Source organism: Chlamydotis macqueenii, chromosome Z (assembly GCF_036417535.1).
Source record: "Chlamydotis macqueenii isolate bChlMac1 chromosome Z, bChlMac1.mat, whole genome shotgun sequence".
In the NCBI taxonomy this organism is placed as follows: domain Eukaryota; kingdom Metazoa; phylum Chordata; class Aves; order Otidiformes; family Otididae; genus Chlamydotis; species Chlamydotis macqueenii.
In genome coordinates this window covers 52,999,175-53,020,883 of record NC_141593.1, presented here as the reverse complement: position 1 = coordinate 53,020,883, position 21,709 = coordinate 52,999,175, and the positions used below count along the sequence as shown (strand labels likewise).

At 49.9% G+C, this 21,709-nt stretch overlaps 1 protein-coding gene across 3 annotated transcripts in view; it reads left to right on the top strand.

Moving 5' to 3' along the window:
* The window catches only part of LOC104473273 (serine palmitoyltransferase 1), a 40,198-nt gene extending 36,930 nt beyond the window's left edge, over positions 1–3,268 (top strand). For 2 of the 3 annotated variants that reach the window (XM_086770476.1, XM_086770477.1), the window contains exon 15: positions 67–702. In XM_086770476.1, coding sequence (XP_086626602.1) covers positions 67–160 — 94 coding nt within the window. In that variant the 3' untranslated portion in view covers positions 161–702. Of the gene's footprint in view, positions 1–66; positions 703–1,800 lie in introns of those variants that run through there. The other variant, XR_015261440.1, reaches the window with a different exon arrangement.
* Positions 3,269–21,709: the final 18,441 nt, after the last annotated feature.

Below are 21,709 nucleotides of genomic sequence, written 5' to 3'. Positions count from 1 at the left end.
GGAAAAGTCTAAAGCGGAAGGCAAGGAGTAAAGTTTACTCTATATGTTCTGATTTTCTCTTTCTAGTATTCGAGTAGTGATAACAGTGGAACAAACAGAACAAGAACTGGACAAAGCTGCATCACTTCTTAAGGAAGCTGCACAGTCTGTATTGAATTAGACTGCTCTTTTGGATTTCTCTTTCCCCAAATCAGGATAAGTGTTTTACACCATATAGTGGCTTCACTTCAGGTATTCAGGTTCTTCCACTGATGGCATTGAAACCCGACTGACTGACAAGATTGTTCCAGAATGGTACAAGTGCAGTGAGGGGAATAATGCTGAATTTTGGAACTGGTGAATGACACGGTATACTTGCAATTCAAACTCTGCCGTTTACTACCATTCCTTAAAATGGGATATCACTGTTGCATACAAGACTCTTTCCTAAGTTGTATCTTAAAAAGTTTCTTCAGACTCTTAAACGTTTTCAAAAACGTATATGAACATTCAGTTTTCCCTAAAAACATCAAAAAGTTATCATTTTCTGTGCATATTCTCAGAATGTAGGAACTTCAAATAAATTTCAAGGAATTATTTCCCTCCCAAACCCCAAATGAAGATATACTGTTCCTAGTACTGCCAAAAGGGAGAAAATAACACATTGAGATAATTTTGTGCTATATTAAGTCATTTGTTATTGAATTATAGGAGGAACTTCCATTCTTTTTTGTTTGTATGTTTCTCTAACCATTTTTGGAAGCCAATTTTTAAGAATGCCTGGAGAGAGAATTCCATTATCTAAATGCTAGATTCATATTAAATACTACTTGCATCCTACATTTCATATGTAATTATATGCATGTTTGGTATTTTGGGTGAGGTTTTTCATACTATTAACTTTATAACATCTAAACTGAAAACTCTGACTTATTAAACTGGTATAATTCCATTACAGTATGGTCAGTCAGGCTTTGCACTAGTCTTGAAGAGGAGTCATAAGCAGCATGAAGAAAGAACCAAGATTTTGAAACAGTAACTAAATACTAGCTTAGTCAAACTGCTTTGAAGGACTAGAATGGTGTGTGCAATGTTTCATCTCTAAACAGATAGCTAATAAGAGCTTAGATAGTACAAATACTACTGAAATACAAGTCAACATGTGCACATAAAATCCCCACATAATTGGACAGTAATATTTGGAGGTTATGCTATCAGGATTTGCAATAAGCGCAGATGGACTTTACACAGGTGGAGGTGTTACACCAGTAAGAGGAAACTGGTAACGAAGGATGACAGTAAGCTGTACCTTCATATAAAATAAAACCTATAGCTATGTAATTCAGGATTTTGCTTTAAGACTACTAGTTTAACACTGTTACATTCTGCCTGATCTATATTCTAAGTTGTTTTGTACTTATGTGCCTTTTTGGTTGCTACCAGAAGGACTACAGGACTATTTTTGAGAGACATGATTCTTTAAATAAAAAGTTAATCATGTTTGATTCAGATTTTTACCTATTATGTAATTGGATTTCATAGCAAGATCAACCATATTTTGTTAAATATTCTGCATCAGATAAGCATATTTTATGTTGCCTCCTTCAGTTCATAGTGACTGTCTCTACACTGACTTTCCAAACTTCTCACCTGCATGCATTCAGATAAAGCAGCTTAAGTTGCATTGAGGCACTTTTGTGATTGTTGCTTGACTATTTGAAATAGTCAAATTATTATCTGTGCAATGCAGAGAAACCTTCATCCCAATGTGAAAGAGCATTCCTGTTTCACTGACATTTGTTTTTCTCTATTAACTGTAAGTAAAAGCCTGTGAGAATCCAAGAATTTTAAAGAGTGAAAATGTGGGGAAGGAAGCTGATTCCCATTTTACAGACTGGATCTGAAGTGCAGAACAATCAACCTTCTCAAGACTCTCAGAGACTGTGACAAATGGAAATTAAAACTTGCCACTGTACTTTGAACTTATGAGCCATTTTTGGTTTGACAGCTGAAACCTGAATATTCAAGTTAACTCAAACCTTTGATGTATAAGCTGGGAACAAATGAGGTACTTTGATTCCAGTGCAGCATAATAAATGGTTTTGAAGTTCAAGGTAAACCTGTGAAGGTACACAGATCACCAGTTAGCATTGAAATACTAGGTTGCAGAATCTATATTCACTTCCATCATTTTGGTTTAGGTCGTCTGCAAATGAGGGGAATTTTTTTTGTTGCCCTTTTGAGAACTAGTGGGAGTCTTCAAATACACAGGTTTCCTTTTTGGTTTTGGTTTTGGTTTTTTTTTTTGCTTTAAAATGAAGTGGTAACATCTAAACTGGCAGGAAGCAGAGTGAAATTTCTGGCAGTTTCAATGTTGTGACTAAGTGGTTGTGATGAAACAAAACTTCAAGTATGTTGCTAAGAGACAGTGTCATCTGGTTCATTTGCCAAGCACATACCCGGCATTAAAACATTGGTAAAACTGCCTTTGTCCATTTTTGTTGTTTACCAGTGTATAGAAAAGAAGCATTTAAATCACACTGAAGTGAACACCTTATGGTTGATAGTGAAGTACTGTTATAATGTGTGTTTTACTGACACGTTGTGTACATGGTCGCTGTGAGAAATTAAGATGCTTATGCGAGGTAGCTGGTGAAGAGAGATATCCTTAGTCAGTTTAAGCATGTCTGGCCCTCTTCATTTTGGCTTTTTTGATAAATGTCTCTGATGTGGCAAATAGATGAAGTGGGGGGATGGCTCTGGGGAAAAAAGTTCTTTGGGGCTAGGGGAGACAGCCAGTGGTTCTGGTTAAACTTTGACATTAAAAAATTTGCAGTCCATTAAGGTGCTTAAGTTGTCAGTGATCTAGGCTGATACAAACAAGCCTCTTGTAGTTGCTTTGTGGTTGTGTTTGGATAAAATGGGACTTTTTAATCTGGTTCTTCAGATGTGGAAGTGAGACTAGGGTCATGGTAAATAAATGGAAGGCTATTCAGCAGAATACTGTGATGGGAATCAAACACATAAGGCCCTTATCCCAAACTTCTATTGAAAAGAAATACCTGGATTCTTAATTCAACCAATTTATGTATTTTGCCCTGCCAAGTATTTGGAATAGAGCTTCAGCTAGGTGAAGGCATCGGGATAGTAGACAGTGATCAAAAATAAATGTTGTTTAAATTTTTTTTTTTTTTTACTGAAGATTAGTATCTGGTAGTTAAGAAGTAATGCATTTTAACTGTAATAAGGTGGCCATTTATTCAAATTGTTTGCAATATGTGGAGACTGGGACGGGCTGGAAAGAATTTAAACTGTGAAGGTATTTTGGCTTGAAGAAACATGTCTACATGATACATACATGTACTCTTTTTAAAACAGAGATCTATTTTCCTTGGATATTTAAAAAAGACTGTTATTTGCATAGGTTAATTGTTTTTATAGTAAAACCTACAGATGCCTGCTGTTTATTATAGTAATTATTATTTTTTGATAGGAGGTGAAATGCATAGGGGAGTATTAAGAAAGAAAGAGAGCTGTGACTGAATGACCTTTTTTTTTTCATTTTTAAAATACTATCCCAGTCACTGCACAGAATGGTATACTATCTCCTTTCTGTTACTCCATCTGGACTTTATTATTTTAAACAGGGTTGTGGAGTGTTGGCATTCACTGATCTATGAAGCTGCGAATACAGAAGCGTCTTGCATTTTAAGATAACTTGAGAAATGTACATGAGCTATAAATGCTCCTTAAACAGAAACAATATTTACAACTAACACAAAGCATTTGTACATTAAACTGTTTCAGTGCTCTAATAAAAGGAAGTGTCTGGATAACATTTCTTGTTGTGTTTTTATATTCTTTGGCAGTTTTCATGCTATTAAGAGAATGGGCTTAGTCTGTCTTGCTGTTGGTGGATTTTTCAGATCTTTGTTTCCTGTCTGGTGTGTGCTAGGTCACTGCAAAATATGCATAATGAAAGTCATGTAAACTAATTAATCAGCTGAGCTGCAGATTGGTGGAAGTATCTGTTGAGGAAGGACAGTTCTCAACATGACCAGTTTCTAATACTTCAGTAGCAGATACTTATGAAAAACTGCTACTAGAAACTGGACACTCGGCCAGGTACAGTTTTACTGTGACTCAGTATGAAAAACTTAAGTAGAATTGGAAATGTATAATCCATTGGTTAACTCGGATTTGATACAGGCCGAAAATGATAACATTTTTAGGGCATTGCTAACAGAAAGAGATGTGATCATCCTATGCTACTCAGCACCTGTCAGATGGTGCTTGAAGTACTGTGTCCAGTTCCAATACCCACGATTCAAGAAAGCCAAGGACAGACTGGAGAAGGTCCAAAGCAGGGCCATGCAGATGACCAAAGGGCTGGAGAACTGGCCCTGTGAGGAAAGACTAAAGGATTCAGGTCTTCTCCCTGGAAAAGAGGAGGCTCAATGGGAACCTCATTACAGTTTTTCAGTACTTAAAAGGCATCTACAATAGAGGGGCAGAGGCTCTCCCTTCGCAAGGACCCACATGGAGAAGAGAAGAGGCAATCGGTACAAGTTGCACAGGTTTTGTCTTGACATAAAGAGATGTTTTACAGTGAGAACAACAGTCCATCACTGGGAAACAACCTCCCCAGGGATGTGGTGGAGTCCCCATCACTGGAGGTTTTTAAGACACAACTAGACAGGGTGCTGGGAAATATCATCTAGGATCCCTTTCCCATGCAAGGTTGGACTGGACAGTCTTCTGAGGTCCTTGGGCTGCTCTGTGATTCTCTAGATCTATTATTATAACTGAAGACAGGAAGTGGCAATAATTTTTGACACTTGCACTATTCAAAATTGGGTTTCTTTTGAAGCAAGCCCTTTATTGATTGCTGAAGAATGTCACCGTAGTTGTTGTGGGGAATGCAAGAAAAAGAATTTAAATTTAGTGCAGTACAATAAGTACATGTTAGACTGATGCTAAAGAGGGAAGATTAAAAAGGTGAAATAACATCAGCACTTCATGATAATCTGAAAGGTGATTTTGACTTCCTATCATTTTTCAGAGGATTGAACTTTTTCTGTTCTTTCATATAACAAGGTAATGAAATGGCTGTTCTGTACAGTTAATTGCTGAAGGATCACATATTAACTTTATTAACTATGAAAAATATGACACATGTAGGACAATACATACCACAACATACAATACAACATAGTCATTGCATTACATAGAAGTAATGCAATATATAAAATGCGTACAACACATAGCATGAGTACAATATGTAAAATACAGGCAATGCAATACATACAATAAATGCCATACCGCACTCCGCAGACAACACAGTAGAATAAATGCCACACAATACCACACGTACAATACCCTACCACACGATGCAGGGCCACGCGTGCAGCACCTGAACAAACCATTCCCACGCCTCTTTTTAAGCCACTGACAGGCACGGGGCATCAACCCATTGGAAGATTTCTTTACTGAGATGGTGGTCAAACTCTGCAACAGGGTTCCTGGAGAGGTAATAAATATAAATATTCCGTACAGTACATACCACAATATAGCACAGTATACCATACCATACAATAAACACAACACACACTACGATAGTTACAACACACAGTACAAAAGACTGTACACAATACACACCAGACTAACCAGTACTCACCATACCAGCAATGCAATGCAATACAATACAATAGATTCTCCTAATTGCCTATAGCATACCTCATCCGTGCTACATCCTGGCTGGGCAATCGGCTCTAGACCCCCAGGACGACATCGGCTTTGTTTCCCATCCCCCTCATCCTTCCCCAGAGGCTCTCAGCCACATCAGCCCTACCTGTAAGGGCTGTGCAGTCAAACCTCTCTCTGACACATGGTGCCGCTTCTCCACCCTGCCTGCCCTGCCCGTCCCTCCCGGACAGCCCAGAGCCCTCCAGCCCAGCTCTCCACTTCAGGCCCCCGGGGCACCCAGGAGGCGCACTCACAGCAGCAGAGGTGAGCTGGCCGGGGACACCTCACCCTGGGCAGCTGGGAGGGTTTCCTTCTGCAGCGACCTGCGCATTTCTTTCACCCGTCCCTGGGCCAGCCAATGATCATGGCCTCTCTTCCTTTTCTTCCGTGACTCCCACTGCTGCAGCAGCGGTGAGAGGGAGCGGCTCCACATCCCCAGCTGGCCCCAGCCCACCACAGCCAGAGGAGAGCATGGCCACGCAGCTGGAGGAGCACTGTCCCACCTGCCTGGGCAGCTGTCTGGAGGCCAGCTACGTGATGCCATACAGAATCACAGAATCCTGAAATCACGTGGGTTGGAAAAGACCTTTAAGATCATCGAGTCCAACCATTAACCTAACATTGCCAAGTCCATCCCTAAACTGTGTCCCTGCGTGCCACATCTCCCCCTCTTTTAAATATCTCCGGGGATGGTGACTCAACCACTTCCCTGAGCAGCCTGCTCCCATGATTGGTAACGCGTTTGGTGAAGACCTTTTTGCTCATATCCAACCTAAACCTCCCCGTGCACAACTTCAGGCCATTTCCTCTCATCCTAGCACTTGTTTCTTGGAGAAAGAGATAGACATCCGCCTCACTACAACATCCTCTCAGGCAGCTGTAGAGAGCGATAAGCTCTCTCCCCTCAGCTCCTTTCCTCCAGCCTAAACAACCCCAGCTCCCTCAGCCGCTCCTCCTACGGCTGACAATACACACCGTACCTAACAATGCACCCAATACAATACAACAATCACCATAGTATTTAATACAATACGTACCATACCATAACATACAATACAGAAGAATATTATACAATAGAAAATACAATAGAATACAAAATACAACACAATACGAAGCAAGTCGTACAATAAATCCCGTAACAGACGTCCCAAAAGGCAACATCTACAACACAAAATACAATACAGACCACACACAACATTAAATACAACACAATATAAAAAGCAACACATACTAAATGAAATACATGCAATGCATACAAAATACAGTAGATACAACAAAATTCATACAATAAATAAAATACAAAAAAAAAGAGAAAAAATAGATAACACGAAACAGTACAAATGATACGTACCATGCAGTACCTACCATACCATACACACCGTACCATGCGATACATACCATACCATACCATACCATACGTGCCCTGTGCACAAAACACACCACACAATAAGGTTCATAGAAGAAATACAATAAATACCATACAAGTTATGTGATACCATACCACACGTGTCGTACCGTAGCATATGATACAAACCGCAACACATGACAAACAAAAACGCATTACCAACCACTCTACTGGAACTTTTTCCATAAACACACACGCGCGCCAGAAGGTGTCACGGTGTTTACTGGGGGCACCAGAGGTGGATGCTGAGGGGCTGCAGCTCCACCGTGCCCTTACGTGGACCCGGAGCAGCAGCTGGGCCGGGCGGGCGCTCGCCTGCGCTCAGTGGGGTTGGCTCCCAAGCAGGGCTGTGTGCTGGAGCCTGCTGGGAGGAGGTGTTGGAGGGCGCCGGAGCTGCGCTGGGTGGGGCGCAGTGTGATGCCAAATCTTGTACAATGCTGCAGGGCAATGTACAACACGCTGCAGCGCAGTACCAGCCGTGCAATTCCAGCCGTACAGCACAGAAAACGCAAGGGGAAATACAATGCTGTACCCATGGAGGGTTAATTAGTCCCAGCAGTGGTTAATTAATCCCAGGGGATATTAATGATTTGCAGGGGTGGTTAATTAGCCTTACTAATGATCCCTTTGAGGGGCTTTCTTTCCCCCACACTCCCCCCATGTTACTGTTTGCGTGTTAGCATCCCTCTTCTCTTTCCTGGAGGGGATTAATTTTTACCAGAGGAGTTTAATTAACCTCTGGGTGGGTTTTAATTAATCCTAGTGGGGGTAATTACTTTGGAGGGGGTTAATTACCCCATTAATTACCCCCAAGCCATGGCAGAGGACATCAAGGCCAAGCTGGAGCGTTACAAGACCGCCCCGTTTGACAGCTGCTTCCCCACACAGAAGCAGACCAAGAGCTGCTGGCAGAACTACCTGGGTGCTGCCCCTCCCCCGCCCTTTCTGGACCCCAGGGTCCCCTCTGGGTGGGGGAGGGACTCCTGGGTCCCCCCGTTCCTGTCCCATCATGTCCCCTCCCCCCAGCCCAGATTTCCACTGCTGTCAGAAGGCGATGGCAGCCAAGGAGGTGGTGTCCCCATGGCCATCAGGGTCCCCTCGAGCTCTCCATGGTGTCCCTGCAGCTCTCAGGATCCCCACAGTGTCCCCATGGTTTTTGCGTCCCTCTTGGGGTCCCTACGGTCCTCGGGGTTCTCGCTGCAGTCCTTGTACCCCCCTGGTGTCACCACTACCCTCATGGTGTCACCACCTACCTCAGGGTGTCACCAAATCCGCCATGACATCACTGTGATCCCTGCAATCTCTGTGGTGTCACCACATCCCCATGATATCTCGGAGGTCCCTGCATCCCCTGTGCTGATAGCGTGCCTCCCCTCCTACCCCACAACATCACGGTGTCCCTGGTCCCTTCCCGTCGCTCATGCTGTCACTGGTGTCACCCCACAGGTGACGGTGTGGGACGAGTACCGCAAGGAGGGGACCTTCCCTGGCGAGATCTGAACTTTGCCAACCTCCACCCCGGGGAGGAAACACCCGTGTCACCGGGAGGTGGGGATAAGGGGTGACACGGCCATCACCCATTGAGGGGAGGGAGTGACACAACAACCCCCCACCCCGGGGTGCGGGGGAATGTGGCTGTCACTGGGATGGGGAAGGGGACACAGTGGTCACCGGGCCAGTGGCACCGGCCAATAAAGGGTTGAACTGGTCCTGGGTATGGGTTTTGCTGGGGAGTGGGGGATGGAGTTCTCCTGAAGGTGGGGGTCCCCTGCTGGGGAGAGGGGACAGATCAAAGACCCCTTCCCTGAGCTGGACTCAAAAGGTTTTTATTCATTAAAAACGGTGGTGGGATGATCGAGGCGGGGGGCGGGTGGTGGTGTTGGGGAGGGGGACAACCCACTGCCTGGATGCCTGGGTTGTCCCCCATCGTGAGTGCTCGCTGGGGACAGAGGGACTAGGGGCCCAAGGGGAGAGCCTGGAGGGGCTGGAGAATGGGGGGCACCGGGATCTGGCCACGGCCTCTTGAACGGGCACCAGGATCTGGCCAAGGCCTCGCAGTGGGGAGGACACGGCATCAGAGTTTCTTCTCCATCTCGCCATCTCCGTGTCCCACCATCTCCATCCTGCTCCCCATCCCTTCCCTCCATCCATCTCCATGTTTCTTCATCCATATCTCCATCTTGTCGTCCTCTTCCATCTGTCCGTCTTCTATGGTGTCTCCATCCATCTTCTGTGGTTTCTCCATCCACCTCCCCATCTTCCATCTCCCCATCTCTCCACCTTCAGTGGTTTCTCCAGCCATCCAGCCATCCATCTTCAGTGGTTTCTCCATCTCCGTCCATCCATCTTCTGTGGTTTCTCCTTCCATCCAGCCATCTCTCCACCTGTCCATCTTCAGTGGTTTCACCATCTATCCACCCAACCGTCCATCTCTATCATTTCTCAATGGATTTTTACATGGTGGAGGGAGACATGAGGATGTCATAGATGCACAGAGAGGTGGAGGACATCATGGGTGGCCATGTGGAGGTGTCACAGACGGACACACACAATGACGACACTGTGGAGGGACGCCTAGGGATGTCACGGGTGGGGAACACCGTGGATGGGTACAGAGAGGTCATCGAGGACACATAGCGATGTCACGGAGGGATGGAAAGATGGAGAATGTCATGGAGGGACATAGGGATGTCACGGTTGGTCAGACATGACACCACAGATGGACAGCCACAGAGGGGACACGGTGGAGGGACACATAAGGTTGTCACAGATGGAGAAAGAGGTGGAGGACATTGGAGATGGATGCAGAGAGGTCCTCATGGACATGTAGGCGTATCATTTACCTAGGAGGGTGGAAATGGTGGAGAACGGGGGTTACAAAGTATAGAATCTGCATTTTGGCCATCCTGGAGCTCATTTCCTTGCTACTCATGGTTTACTCGCTTCTTACGCAAGGTGTACTGACAAGCTACTTGTAATTTTATCATGCGCCGCTGATAGTTTTTTCACTTGCCATGCATAGTTTACTCACTTTATTCACTCACTCACCACTTGTCTTTAGCTCACGATTTGGCCACTGATTGCAGTGGGAATGACAGGACTGAGCCCTCTTACTCACTCACTACTCAACACTTCCACCTTACAACATTTTCCCACTTAATCTCTTCTTAGCTCTTGCTTACACACTCGCTACTCACTCTTAACTCGATATACATCCCTGGGCAGCTCTATATCTTCCCAGCTTGCTCTTCTGCTCACTTGTTACCCACTACTTACTTGGTACTTGCTTACTACTCACTCCCTGAGCTATGCAGCCCAGCTACCACTTTACGCCCACTACTCACCTGCTACTCATCACTTGGCCAACAAATGTGTCCCCACTTGCTGCCAGCACAGGCAGAAAGTGCTACTCAGCATCCAAGCCTTCCTCCTGCCCTTACTCCACTCTCACAACTCCATCCTCGTAGCTCTTACCCACTCCCCAACCTCGTGCTGCCGTACTCATGCCCTGCTCTTCCTTTACCCACCCCTAGAGCTACTCACCATGACCTGCCCGGCTTCCAGCCCCATGTGCGTGCCATGTATGAGGACCTCGATGTTGACAATGCCACTGGGGCTGCCCTGCACCAGGTCGCTGAAGGATTCAGCGCTCCCGGCGTCAGAGCAGAGCCTGGCCAGGAGGTAGATGCAGGAGACGGGGAAGTCGCGGTGGAGGCGGTCGAAGGTGTGGAGGTGACCCATGCCCAGGGCGGAGCACGTGGCAGCCGTGGGGACAGGTTTGGGGACAGGTGTGGGGATGAGGGTGGTGGCACAGGGCTCCTGGGGGTGTTTGGATGAGCAGGATGGATCTGTGGGGACAGGAGGAGCAGTGGTTAGTTGAGTTGTTCTTTTGAAAGGGTTCTTCATCCCTCCCTCCCTCCCTCTGTCCCTCCAATGATCCCTCAGTCTGTTCCTCCATCTCTCGCTCCATCCTTCCACCCCACCATCACCCATTTATCTCTCCATCCCTCCTTCTTCACCCAGTTCTCCATCCCTCCTTCCACCCCTTTGTCCTTTTTCATCTGTTTCTCCATCCCTTCGTACTTCTTCTTCCACCATTTCCCATCCATTAATCCAGCCATCCATCTTTCTTCACCCATTTCTTCATCTCTCTATCCCTTCATCCTCTTCCACTGTTTCTCCATCCTTCTTCACCCTTCCTCCATCCCTAAATCCTTCTTCGCCTCTTCTCCATCTCTTCATCCTTCTTCCACTGTCCATGCATCCCTAAATCCTTCTTCATCCATTTCTACATCCCTTCACCATCCTTCCACTGTTTCTCCAGCCCTCCATCCATCCTTCTTCACGCATATCTCCATCCCACCACCCACATCTCCGTTCCTCCCACCGCTTCCCCGCATCCCTCACTCATGTCCCCTGTTGCAATGCCCCACTCACGGCATGGCATCCCCTGTCCCCTGCTGTGCCCCTCCTCAAGCTGGACGCAGACCCCGCAGAGTTGGTCCTGTAGCATCGCTGGTGCTGTTACCATCACTGCGCCGTCCTTGCTGAAGACCACCTGCATGTCCATGGCTATTGCCACACGTCGCTGACCCCCTTGACGTTCCAGGCGCACCCAACCTCCCTTCAGCGGAAGAGGCAGGTGGGCCTGGCGCCCGGTCACCTGCAGGGAGGGGACAGCGGTTATGACACCTGGATGTCTGGATCACCTCCCCAGTTATGGGGTCTGGGGGTTGCAAATGTGTCAAGAAGCCCCAGATGCGTGGGTCCCCTCCTGGAGAAGACACCCTTCACCCCACGCTCTGCCAAAGGCTGTGTACTCACACCATCCCCTTGTTGGGGATGCATTTGGGCCAGTCCTCCACCAACTGGCAAGTTGTCCCCACTGGGCAATATGTGTCATTGCATGATGGCCTGTTGGGCATGCATTTGGGCCAGTCCTCCACCATCAGGCAGGTGGTGCCAGGCGGACAGTGAATCTCGCTGCAGGATGGCTTGTTTGGCATGCATTCGGGCCAATCCTCCACCATCTGGCACGTTGTCCACACCGGGCAATGTATCTCACTGCAAGATGGCTTATTGGGCATGCATTCGGGCCAATCCTCCACCATCTGGCAGGTGGTGCCAGGTGGGCAACGCATGGTGCCGCAGGATGGCTTGATGGGTATGCACATGGGCCAACCTCCTACCATCTGGCAGGTGGTGCCCATGGGGCAGCGGATGGTGCTGCAGGTGGGCTGGTTGGGCAGGTATTTGGGGCAACCTTCTACCATCTGGCACGTGGTACCTTCTAAGCAATGCACTGTGGTGCGGGTCACGCTGTGAGGGACGCCCTCTACCACATGACACACAGTCCCGGACTTGCAGGAGAGCTCGGCGCAAGATGCTGCAGTCACGCTCCTTCTCATCTGCACACACTTGGGCCACCCTTGAACCACCCGGCACGTTGTCCCGCTTGCGCATTGCAGGTCACTGCAGAAGGGTACACGGATGCAACGAGGCCACCCATTCAGGACTTTGCAGCTCATTCGCACCTGGCAGTGGAGGTTCTTGCAGGAAGGTCGGGAGACACAGGCAGGATGACCGTGCAACACCACGCAAGCAGTGCCAGGTTTGCAGGCAACGTGCTGGCAGGATGCGGGGCTGGTGACGCAGTTGATGCCGACGCGAGGCGTGGGAGGTGATGAGATGCCAGGGGAAAACGGGGAGAAGGAAGCATGGTGGCTCCAGGGAAGAGTTGCGAGGACGGCATAGGCAGGAAGACAGGGAGCCCCCCCATCTGTCATGGTTGTGCCATTGGGACATTGGAAGTTGCTGCAAGAAGGTTTTCCAATGGAGATCTCGGCTTGGATGCACTGTGGCCAACCATCAACCATGTGGCAGGTGGTTCCCTTCTGGCAGTGGATGTCACTGCAGGATGGTTGGTTCTTGACACAGTGGGGCCAGCCATTGACCATGTCACACGTGGTCCCTTTGTGACACTGGACGTCACTGCAAGAAGGTCTTCCAGTAGAGGCCTTGGATTCGATGCACTGGGCCCAAAGGTCAGCCTTCTGGGAGGTGTTTCCCTTCTGGCACTGGAAGTCGCTGCAGGAGGGCTGGCAGTGGGCACACCGTGGTTACTCACTTATGATCTTGCACTTGGTCCCTTTGGGACACTGGACGTCGCTGCAAGTGGGTCTTCCAGTGGAGGCATTGGTTTGGATGCAGCGAGGCCAACCATCAAACATCTGGCAGGTGGTTCCCATCTGGCACTGCATGTCCTGACAGGATGATTGGTTCTGGACACACTGGGGCCAACAATTGACCAAATTGCAGGTGGTCCCCTTGGAACACTGGACGTCGCTGCAAGTCGGTCCTCCAGTGGAGGTATTGTTTTGGATGCGCTGGGGCCGACAGGTGGGCATGTCACACGTGGTCCCTTGGGGACACTGGACGTCACTGCAAGAAGGTCTTCCAGCTGAGGTCTTGTTTTTAATGCCCTGGGGCCAGGGAGCAACCATCAGGGAGGTGTCTCCCTTCTGGCACTGGAAGTCGCTGCAGGAGGGCTGGTGGTGGACACACCGTGGTTGCTCATTTATGATCTTGCACTTGGTCCCTTTGGGACACTGGACGTCGCTGCAAGAAGGTCTTCCAGTGGAGGCATTGGTTTGGACGCAGCGAGGCCAGCCATCAACCATCTGGCAGGTGGTTCCCATCTGGCACTGCATGTCCTGACAGGATGATTGGTTCTGGACACACTGGGGCCAACAATTGACCAAGTTGCAGGTGGTCCCCTTGGAACACTGGACGTCGGTCCAAGAAGGACTTCCAGTGGAGGTGTTGTTTTGGATGCACTGGGGCCGACAACTGGGCATGTCACACGTGGTCCCTTGGGGACACTGGACGTCACTGCAAGAAGGTCTTCCAGCTGAGGTCTTGTTTTCAATGCCCTGGGGCCAGGGAACAACCATCAGGGAGGTGTCTCCCTTCTGGCACTGGAAGTCGCTGCAGGAGATGTGGTGGTGGACACACCGTGGTTGCTCATTTATGATCTTGCACTTGGTCCCTTTGGGACACTGGACGTCGCTGCAAGTGGGTCTTCCACTGGAGGCATTGGTTTGGATGCAGCGAGGCCAACCATCAACCATCTGGCAGGTGGTTCCCATCTGGCACTGCATGTCCTGACAGGATGATTGGTTCTGGACACACTGGGGCCAACAATTGACCAAATTGCAGGTGGTGCCTTTGGGACACTGGAGGTCGCTCCAAGAATGTGTTCCAGTGGAGGTCTTGGTTTTGAGGCACTCGGGCCAAGAACTAACTGTGTCACACGTGGTCCCTTTGGAACACTGAACGTCACTGCAAGAAGGTCTTCCAGCTGAGGTCTTGTTTTCAATGCCCTGGGGCCAGGGAACAACCATCAGGGAGGTGTCTCCCTTCTGGCACTGTGTGTCGTTGCAGGAGGACTGGCGGTCGACACACCTTCGTTGTTCATTTATGATCTTGCACTTGGTCCCTTTGGGACACTGGACGTCGCTGCAAGAAGGTCTTCCAGTGGAGGCATTGGTTTGGACGCAGCGAGGCCAGCCATCAACCATCTGGCAGGTGGTTCCCATCTGGCACTGCATGTCCTGACAGGATGATTGGTTCTGGACACACTGGGGCCAACAATTGACCAAGTTGCAGGTGGTCCCCTTGGAACACTGGACGTCGCTCCAAGAAGGACTTCCAGTGGAGGTGTTTTTTTGGATGCACTGGGGCCGACAGGTGGGCATGTCACACGTGGTCCCTTGGGGACACTGGACGTCACTGCAAGAAGGTCTTCCAGCTGAGGTCTTGTTTTCAATGCCCTGGGGCCAGGGAACAACCATCAGGGAGGTGTCTCCCTTCTGGCACTGGAAGTAGCTGCAGGAGACGTGGTGGTGGACACAGCGTGGTTGCTCATTTATGATCTTGCACTTGGTCCCTTTGGGACACTGGACGTCGCTGCAAGTGGGTCTTCCACTGGAGGCGTTGGTTTGGACGCAGCGAGGCCAACCATCAACCATCTGGCAGGTGGTTCCCATCTGGCACTGCATGTCCTGACAGGATGATTGGTTCTGGACACACTGGGGCCAACAATTGACCAAATTGCAGGTGGTGCCTTTGGGACACTGGAGGTCGCTCCAAGAATGTGTTCCAGTGGAGGTCTTGGTTTTGAGGCACTGGGGCCAAGAACTGACTGTGTCACACGTGGTCCCTTTGGAACACTGAACGTCACTGCAAGAAGGTCTTCCAGCTGAGGTCTTGTTTTCAATGCCCTGGGGCCAGGGAACAACCATCAGGGAGGTGTCTCCCTTCTGGCACTGTGTGTCGTTGCAGGAGGACTGGCGGTCGACACACCTTCGTTGCTCATTTATGATCTTGCACTTCATCCCTTTGGGACACTGGACGTCGCTGCAAGTCTGTCTTCCAGTGGAGGTCTTGGTTTGGAGACAGCGAGGCCAACCATCAACCATCTGGCAGGTGGTTCCCATCTGGCACTGCATGTCCTGACAGGATGATTGGTTCTGGACACACTGGGGCCAACAATTGACCAAGTTGCAGGTGGTCCCTTTGGGATACTGGAGGTCGCTCCAAGGAGGTCTTCCAATGGAGGTCTTTGTTTGGATGCACTGGAGCCAACCAGCAACCACCCAGGAGGTGTTTCCCTTCTGGCACTCACTGTCGCTGCAGAAAGCCTGTTGGGGGACACACTGGGGCCACCCATCTGTCATATTGTACGTGGTCCATTTAGGGCATTGGATGTTGCTGCAAGTGGCTCTCAAAATTGAGATGCTGTTTTGGACACGCAGTGGCCAACCATCAGCCGTTTGGCACATGGTTCCCTTCTGACAGTGGATGTCACTGCAGGATGATCGGTTCTGGACACATTGGGGCCAACCATTGACCATGTCACACATGGTCCCTTTGGGACACTGGACATTACTGTAGGAAGGGTGGTGGTGGACACACTGGGGCCACTCCTCTGTCATCTTGAACTTGCTCCCTTTGGGACACTGGAAGTTGCTGCAAGTGCGTGTCATAATAGAGGTTTTGATTTGACCACATCGTGTCCAACCATTAATGATCTGGCAGATGGTTCCCACATGACACTTGATGTCTCTGCAGGAGGCCGGGCTGTAGACACACTCTGGTCGCTCTTTTATGGTTTTGCACTTGGTCCCTTTGGGACACTGGACATCACTGGAAGTGTGTGTCATAAAGGAGGTCTTGTTTTGGATGCATTGCGGCCAGCCGTTAATGATCCGGCATGTCGTTCCCACCTGGCACTGGACGTCTCTGCAGTAGGCCGGGCTGTAGACACACCGTGGACTGTCATTTATGATCTTGCACTTGGTCCCTTTGGGACACTGGAGGCCACTGCAAGTGTGTGTCATAAGGGACATCTTGATTTGGGTGCATCGTGGCCAACCGTTAATGATCTGGCAGGTGGTTCCCACCTGGCACTGGATGTCTGTGCAGGAGGCTGGGCTGTAGACACACCGCAATTGGTCATTTATGATCTTGCACTTGGTCCGTTTTGGGCACTGCAGGGCACTGCAAGTGTGTCTCACAACGGAGGGCTTCACTTGACTGCATCGTGGCCAACCATTTATGATCTGGCAGGTGGTTCCCACCTGGCACTGTATGTCTGTGCAGGAGGCCGGGCTGTAGACACACCGTGGCTGGTCATTTATGATCTTGCACTTTGTCCCTTTGGAACACTGGAGGTCACTGCATGTGGATCTTCCACGGGAGGACTTGGTTTTGACGCACCGAGGCCAACCATTAATGATCTGGCAGGTGGTTCCCACCTGGCACTGGATGTCTGTGCAGGAGGGTGGGCTGTAGACACACCGCAATTGGTCATTTATGATCTTCCACTTGGTCCCCGTGGGACACTGGACATCACTGGAAGTGTTTGTCATACCAGAGGTCTCGATTTGGCTGCATTGCGGCCAGCCATTAATGATCCGGCATGTCGCTCCCACCTGGCACTGGATGTCTCTGCAGTAGGCCGGTCTGTAGACACACCGTGGTTGGTCATTTATGATTGTGCACTTGGTCCCTTTGGGACACTGGAGGCCACTGCAAATATGTGTCATAAAGGAGGTCTTGTTTTGCATGCATTGCGGCCAGCCGTTAATGATCCGGCATCTCGTTCCCACCTGGCACTGGATGTCTGTGCAGTAGGCCGGGCTGTAGGCACATCGCAATTGGTCATTTATGATCTTGCACTTGGTCCGTTTTGGGCACTGGAGGCCACTCCAAGTGAGTCTCATAATGGTGGGCTTGACTTGACTGCATCGTGGCCAACCATTAATGATCTGGCAGGTGGTTCCCATGTGGCACTGCGTGTGTCTGCAAGAGGGTGGGCTGTAGACACATCGTGGTTGGTCATTTATGATCTTCCACCTGGTCCCCTTGGGACACTGGACATCACTGGAAGTGTGTGTCATACTGGAGGTCGCGATTTGGCTGCATCGTGGCCAGCCATTAATGATCTGGCAGGTGGTTCCCACCTGGCACTGTATGTCTTTGCAGGAGGCCGGGCTGTAGACACACCGTGGACTGTCATTTATGATCTTGCACTTTGTCCCTTTGAAACACTGGAGGTCACTGCATGTGTATCTTCCACGGGAGGACTTCGTTTTGACGCACCGAGGCCAACCATTAATGATCTGGCAGGTGGTTCCCACCTGGCACTGGATGTCTGTGCAGGAGGGTGGGCTGTAGACACACCGCAATTGGTCATTTATGATCTTGCACTTGGTCCGTTTTGGGCACTGCAGGGCACTGCAAGTCAATCTCATAATGGTGGACTTGACTTGACTGCATCTTGGCCAACCATTAATGATCTGGCAGGTGGTTCCCACGTGGCACTGGGTGTCTCTACAGGAGGCCGTTCTGTAGACACATCGTGGTTGGTCATTTATGATCTTCCACCTGGTCCCCTTGGGACACTGGACATCACTGGAAGTGTTTGTCATACTGGAGGTCGCGGTTTGGCTGCATCGTGGCCAACCATTAATGATCTGGCAGGTGGTTCCCACCTGGCACTGGGTGTCTCTACAGGAGGCCGGCCTGTAGACACACCGCATTTGTTCATTTATGATCTTGCACCTGGTCCCTTTCGGACACTGAGCATCGCTGCAAGTGGGTGTCATAATAGAGGTCTTGATTTGATTGCATCGTGGCCAACCATTAATGATCCGGCAGGTGGTTCCCACCTGGCACTGGATGTCTCTGCAGGAGGGTGGGCTGTAGACACATCGTGGTTGGTCATTTATGATCTTCCACTTGGTCCCCGTGGGACACTGGACATCACTGGAAGTGTGTGTCATACTGGAGGTCGCGATTTGGCTGCATCGTGGCCAGCCATTAATGATCTGGCAGGTGGTTCCAACCAGGCACTGTATGTCTTTGCAGGAGGCCGGGCTGTAGACACACCGTGGACTGTCATTTATGATCTTGCACTTTGTCCCTTTGAAACACTGGAGGTCACTGCATGTGGATCTTTCATGAGGGGACTTGGTTTCGATGCACCGAGGCCAACCATTAATGACCTGGCAGGTGGTTCCCACCTGGCACTGGATGTCTCTGCAGGACGGTGGGCTGTAGACACACCGTGGTTCGTCATTTATGATCTTGCACCTCGTCCCTTTGGAACACTGGATGTTGCTGCAAGTGTGTGTCATTATGGAGGTCGCGATTTGGGCGCATCGTGGCCAACCATTAATGATCTGGCAGGTGGTTCCCACCTGGCACTGGGTGTCTCTACAGGAGGCCGGCCTGTAGACACACCGCATTTGTTCATTTATGATCCGGCACCTGGTCCCTTTCAGACACTGGACATCGCTGCAAGTGGGTGTCATATTAGAGGTCTTGATTTGATTGCATCGTGGCCAACCATTAATGATCTGGCAGGGGGTTCCCACCTGGCACTGGGTGTCTGTGCAGGAGGGTGGGCTGTAGACACATCGTGGTTGGTCATTTATGATCTTCCACCTGGTCCCCTTGGGACACTGGAGGCCACTGCCAGTGTGTGTCATACTGGAGGTCGTGACTTGGCTGCATTGTGGCCCACCATTTATGATCTGGCAGGTGGTTCCCTCCTGGCACTGGATGTCTCTGCAGGAATCCGGCCTGTATACACTCCGTTGTTGCTCATTTGTGATCTTGCACTTGGTCCCTTTGGGACCCTGGAAGTCACTGTAAGGGTGTGTCATAATGGAAGTCTTGATTTGGACACACCATGTCCAGCCATTACCCGTCTGGCATTGGATAGCCTCGCAGGAGGGTCCAATGTGGACAGATTTTTGCCAACTGTCCATTATTTTGCATGTGGTCCTTTTAGGGCAGTGGATGTCACTGCAAGAAGTTTGTCTTGAGGATGCCTTGATTGGGACGCACCGAGGCCAACCATCAACCACCTCACACATGGACTCTTTGGTACAGGGATGATGGTGGCTTGAAGGTGGCACGTGAGGCCCTGGAGTTGGTGGCGCTTCCCTCTGGAAGACTTTCTTGTGCACGTGTCTCGGCCAACCATCCACCATCGTGCATTGGGTCCCCTTCGGGCAGAGAATGGGCTGGCAGGAGGGCAAGAGGTGGACGCCTTTTGGCCAACCACCCACAATCTTGCATTGTATGCCCTCGTGGCAGCGGAGGTGGCGACACAAGGGCGTGGGGATGCACTTGGGCCAGCCGTCCACCATCTTGCACTGCGTCCCCTTCCTGCACCGGTAGTTTTTGCACGAGGGCAATGGGATGCATTTGGGTCCTGTGGCCAGCACGACGCATGTGCTGCCTGATCCGCATTGCATCCCAAGGCAGAGCTTGGCGCCTTGCGGTTCAGCCCCTGCGGAATAGAACCAGGGCCTCAGTGAGCGACAGCCCAACCCCTTATCAGACAGCAGAGAATCCACTGCTGGGTGGGGCAGCTTCTTTCTTCTCCTGTGAGGCAGAATTTCCCCACTCAGACCCAGTGGTTCCTTTTTTTGGTCCATGATGAGAGGAGGATTTAAGGGTGGGGAATCTCCAGGGGCTTGCATAGGTGTTGAGCAAGCACTGCTGCGCATTCTAAAGGGAATTTGAGGCTGGAAATGCTGAATGTGGGGTTTGAGAGGCAGAGGGAGATGTGCAAGGAAAAGGCGTATGGATTTAGGGCTGGAAATGCCAAAACTGGGGTTGGAGGGGCAAAGGGAGAGGTGGAATGAGAAGGTGTGTGGATCTGGGGCTGGAAACAGCAGATTTTAGGTTGGAGAAGGAGAGGTAGAATGAACGAGTGGGCGATTTGGGGTGAAAATGCCAAATTTGGGGTTGGTAAGGAAAAGGGAGAGGTGGAGTGAAAGGGTGGGTGGATTTGGGGCTAGAAATGCAAAATTTGGGGTTGGAGGGAAACAGGGAGAGCTGCAAAGAAAGGATGGGTGGATATGGGGACAAAATTGCCAAAATTTAGGGTTGCAGAAAGAAAGGTAGAGGTGGAATGAAGGAGTGGGTTGATTTGTGGCTAGAAATGATGAATTTGGGGTTGGAGAGGAAAAGGGAGAGCTGCAAGGAAAGCATGGGTGGATTTGTGGCTAGAAATGATGAATTTGGGGTTGGAGAGGAAAAGGGAGAGCTGAGAGGAAAGCATGGGTGGATTTGGGTGTGAAAATGCCAAATTTGGGGCTCGAGAGGTACAAGGTGTGTCTTTGAGGCTGAAAATGCTGAATTTGAGGTCAGGAATGGAAAAGGACATGTGTATGGAAAAGGTGCGTCAGTTTGGGGTAGGACATGTCAAATTTGTTGTTAGACCTGGAAAGGGAGAGGTGCAAGGAAAAGGTGCATGGATTTGGGGCTGGAAACACCAAATTTGGGGTTGGAGATGGCAAGCGAGAGGCGGAATGAAAGGGTGCATGGATTTGGGGCTAGAAATGCTGAATCTGGGGTTGCGCATGGAAAGAGAGAACTGCGAGGAAAGCGTGGGTGGATTTGGGTCTGCAAACGCCAAATTTGGGGCTGGAGGGGAAAAGGTAGAGGTGGGACAGGGCAAGGGAAGGAGGAGCTGGGTGGAATTTGGGTGGAGAAATGGGGATTTTGGTCAACGGGACTCACCGCACTGCCACAGCAAGCACGTCAAGAGCAACAGCCACCACAGAGACCGCATCTGCCCCACACGTGGGAGAAAGAGATCTTCAGTTAAGGGGCAGGGAGGGGACCCTGGCATCTGGGACCCACTCTGCCCCATAGCGAGGCAGGGGACCCAGATATCCGGGGCCCACCCTGCCCCATAGATCCCACAGGGGACCCAGGTTTCCAGGTTACCCCATAGCAAGGGACTCACCATCTCAGTGCTGCCTCTCCTCTGAGGACTTTGGGGTTTTTGTAGATGGCAATGGGAGGTGGAATCCACCAGTGGTGTTCTGGCTCCGCCCCTGCCGTGCTGCCCCATTGTTCCATGTGAAAGGGATGGAACCCGAGGTGGGGGAGGGGAGGGCAGAGATAAGATCTGGGGCTGGATCCATCCGGGGCTGGGTTGGCGCCAGCAGGGTGGTGATGGGGGGTTGGAGGGACATCCCTGCTGGTGGTGTC